This window comes from Octopus bimaculoides, chromosome 1 (genome assembly GCF_001194135.2).
Source record: "Octopus bimaculoides isolate UCB-OBI-ISO-001 chromosome 1, ASM119413v2, whole genome shotgun sequence".
NCBI classification, from domain to species: domain Eukaryota; kingdom Metazoa; phylum Mollusca; class Cephalopoda; order Octopoda; family Octopodidae; genus Octopus; species Octopus bimaculoides.
In genome coordinates this window covers 105,529,798-105,533,508 of record NC_068981.1, presented here as the reverse complement: position 1 = coordinate 105,533,508, position 3,711 = coordinate 105,529,798, and the positions used below count along the sequence as shown (strand labels likewise).

At 32.3% G+C, this 3,711-nt stretch overlaps 1 protein-coding gene across 1 annotated transcript in view; it reads right to left on the bottom strand.

Moving 5' to 3' along the window:
- Window positions 1–427: 427 nt before the first annotated feature.
- LOC106869472 (phospholipid scramblase 1-like) overlaps window positions 428–3,711 on the bottom strand; it is a 12,419-nt gene continuing 9,135 nt past the window's right edge. Inside the window, 1 exon segment of the mRNA XM_052967549.1 lies at window positions 428–3,711. This exon segment is cut by the window's right edge and continues 552 nt beyond it. Coding sequence (XP_052823509.1) covers window positions 3,268–3,711 — 444 coding nt within the window. The 3' untranslated portion in view covers window positions 428–3,267.

Below are 3,711 nucleotides of genomic sequence, written 5' to 3'. Positions count from 1 at the left end.
TATTGGCAGTAGCTAATAAACCTTTCTATTATAGGCACAAGGCCTGGTTTTTTAGGGAAGGAGCAAGTCAATTAGGGTTAGGGTTATGGAAAACGAACACGTGTGTTGCCTCTCTGCAAAATGTCAGAAGTAATGGAGATTAAATACGCTTTACACCGCTTAAATTGCCAAAGGAGTAAGTATAAACAGCTGAATACTTGTCAGTGATTGGTTGAAATTATCGAAATAAGACAATTTTTTACATGAAATAAATTCGAATACAAAATTTTTTTTCTGTTCTACAACACAAAATAGATAAGTATACGAAGTTTGAAAGTCTTTCGGTACCAAAAACACTACATAAAACATAAATGAAAACTGGTGCCCCCGTTTTGAACAAGATCCCAAAACCTAAACAGATTCGATTCAAAAAAGAAAAAAAAAAACATTAGTTTGTTCTTTTTTTAATTTCAAAAATCAATAACAAAACTGCGTAAACATACAAAGACATTTGCTATTGAAGAAAAATAATAACAATAATAATATGAAGCCAACAAGGCTTTTGTAGGAAAAGTAAGAATAAAATTGTCAAAAGCTTGCAAAGTATCAGGTACAATAAAAATAATAGAATATAAAATATAAACTTTTGTTCATTAAAGTTAATGTTGGATTCACTCAGTAAAGTGATCAACTTGTTAGTCAAAAAATAGAATAGAAGTCTAGGGAAACTATTGTAGTCTGCATCAGCGAAAATTATCCAAGCTCGTATATTTCATGTGGAGATGGTAATTTGGACATTTCAAGCAAAATCCTTCAGCCATCAATGGGCTTTACTCAGATTGTCTGGAGATTCAAACATATTTTCTCTCTCAGGCAAAGGAATTTATTTGAAATGTTAAAATTTTTATCTTGCCACAGTATATGAACTTATCCAAATTAACGAACCTTGTTATTTTTACATGTGACATGTTGTTTAAACAACAGCCTGCTTTCTGATGTTTTAGGGCCTCAGTTTTGAAGCCCTATAGTAGCATGCTGAATACAGATAGGACGGTCATGGATAAAGCTACACATAGAGATTAATACCCGAGTTCAATGATTTAACTTTTTCGTAATACCATGCTAAGTAAAATGGATTAAACGGATAAACACACACAAAGTAAATGATTTTCAGCACCAATTCAAATGTTTTGTTTACTGCCTTATTATTATTATTATTTTTTAATAAGAAATTCTATTTAGCAACATATTTTTACGAGAAGAAAAGAATGAAAAAACATTAAAACTATAATTGATCAAAGTATTGAGAAAAAACCCCAGGATTACCTTACCAAGAAGACAAATAAAAAGAAAATATGTTGGGGAGGGATAATAACAAAATATTCACTATCTGCTACCCTTCCGCCATACAGTTTGATTAGGAAAGACTTTAGGTTGTATCGCACCGATCAAGACTTCTCACCATATGATTCTAACATTCTTTTTAATGGATACTTTTGAATACCACTACAGATGTAATGGCCGATTCAACTTGACATTGAAGGGATGTTGGATTAGCAAATGGTCAGGAAATGACTGAAAAGACAGCTGCAAGTATCGGACAAAAATAACATCTAACTTATCAAACAACACTTGACCTATTTTGCATTGTTTTTATATAAAAAAGAATCGTAAAACAGCGTGTTGCATTTATCTTGTAAAATTTATGTTAGATTAATAATTAATCAGCTCTTTTCGTCAAGGTATCTGCTCTAGTAACTAGAACATAATATAGTGGTAATGAGAAATGGAGGTGAACATTTCCACAGATAATGAGGAAGAACGAGGGAAAAGGGGGGAGAGGCAACTGATTTGGAGTTTCTGATTTTTGATATTTTTTTTACATATTTCTCAGGTAAAACAAATTCCACTTATGAAGACCAAGTTTAGGTTCGTGGTTTAGATAGGTCATAATCATCAATGGAGTGAAAACTCCAATCAAAATTAATCATTGACTGGCAGTGAAATTACTTCTTTCAGTTAGGTGTAAACGCCGACTGATATAAATTAGGCATCATTAATTGGCAGGCAGTAGTGTATGATTAGAGATGTACAGCAAAATTAACAAGTTGTTAAGTATTCGAAAATAATATCTTTTACGTGAGTCGTAGAATACCAAAATTATTGTATAGCAGTATGTTATATGTTAACTTAGAAAATCTATTTTAGTCATCTAAACACACTTTGATCCGGATAATAACATGTTCATACAAGTTCCATCAAAAGTTTGTGGTGCATATGACTTGAATACAAAGTTATGAAGTAAGGCGTTGAATATAAAGCTTGCTTAAGCAAAGTTTCACAAGTAAATACAAAATATAAAGTTTAAGATATTTTCTTAAAATGAAGCAAGATCATTTTGATATTTTTTTCCCTGCATTCAAACCATGAAAGAAGTAATAATTACAATTTTTTTAATGAAAATGTGTGCTTTGTGTGTAAAGAACATTTAAAACAAATTATCCATTTTGGCAATCGATTGTTTTTGGTCTCTGACAATGTATTTGTTCGGTAAGCTCCGTATAAGATTTTTATTTTTCAATGTTTATTTTTGCAGTTGAACAGTGAAACACTTTCTTTTGCACGAGCGACTTGAACAGAGACAAACACACAAGCTAACACACTCACTCATACACATACATAAATATACACGTTTTCTGTTTTCACTAATTGTTTATGTATGTTTGTCTATGTATGCGTTTGTGTGTGTAAGCTGAAAAAAAAGTGGAGAAATAAAAATGTTTTACGGAACTTGCCAAACAAATACTTGTAGTTTTCCGAGACCAAAAGCAATGGATTGCCGAAGAATAAATGTACTAATGAGAGAAGCTAGCAGGCGATCTTACCGTATGAGTCCTAAATATCGGCCTTTTCCGTAATTTTTTTCTACTTTTGCTTAGCTTATTTCTTAATTTTGCTAGATAACTTTTTTTTTTTTTTTGTACAAAGAAAATATTTACATGTGAAAATAGCTTTGAATATTAAAAAGCACAACGATATCTGTCATCAAGCAAATTTGTAAAAGAGAACGTAAAGTAGATATAAAAAAAAAAGGAACAGGAAATAACTGTACTAATCAAAAAGTAAATGTAAAATCCAGTTCCAAGGAAGCTGGTGAGAGCGTGCGTAGGCAAAAACGATAAAATCGAAACAAGTGTTGTTTGAGGAGAAAGTCTTCACTGAAACCAAATATATTGACACCAATAAGTTATGCTGCCTCACAACTTCCTGAAAAAAGTACTTGTAAAGTTATTTATTGCTATGTTCGAAAAACATGAAATCTATCAGAAAGAGAGCTCCGATTATTGTTGCTTTCATTTTGACATCTAAATCCATTGGAAATGTAACTCCAAAATTGTCTGCGTTCGTGAACATTTCATTGACAAAACCAGCATATTGTTTACTGATCGTTCCTATTTGGTTCGTTTCACTGTGATCGAAAACTTCAAACGTTTGATCTTCCATACAGCAAGGACCATCACAAACACAGATTGGTCCTTTGATTCGGAAAACAACGTTATCATCCGGGGTGGTAATGTCGAACAGGGGTCGGAAGAAACTACAAGTCTGTTTTACTTTGCCAATTACTTAACCCACAGGGGCTTCAACTGTTACTTCAAAAGCACAATGTTCGGTATTGGCGCACCAACAGCATCCAGCAAAACATTTGAATTCTCTAGTTATCCTCATAAC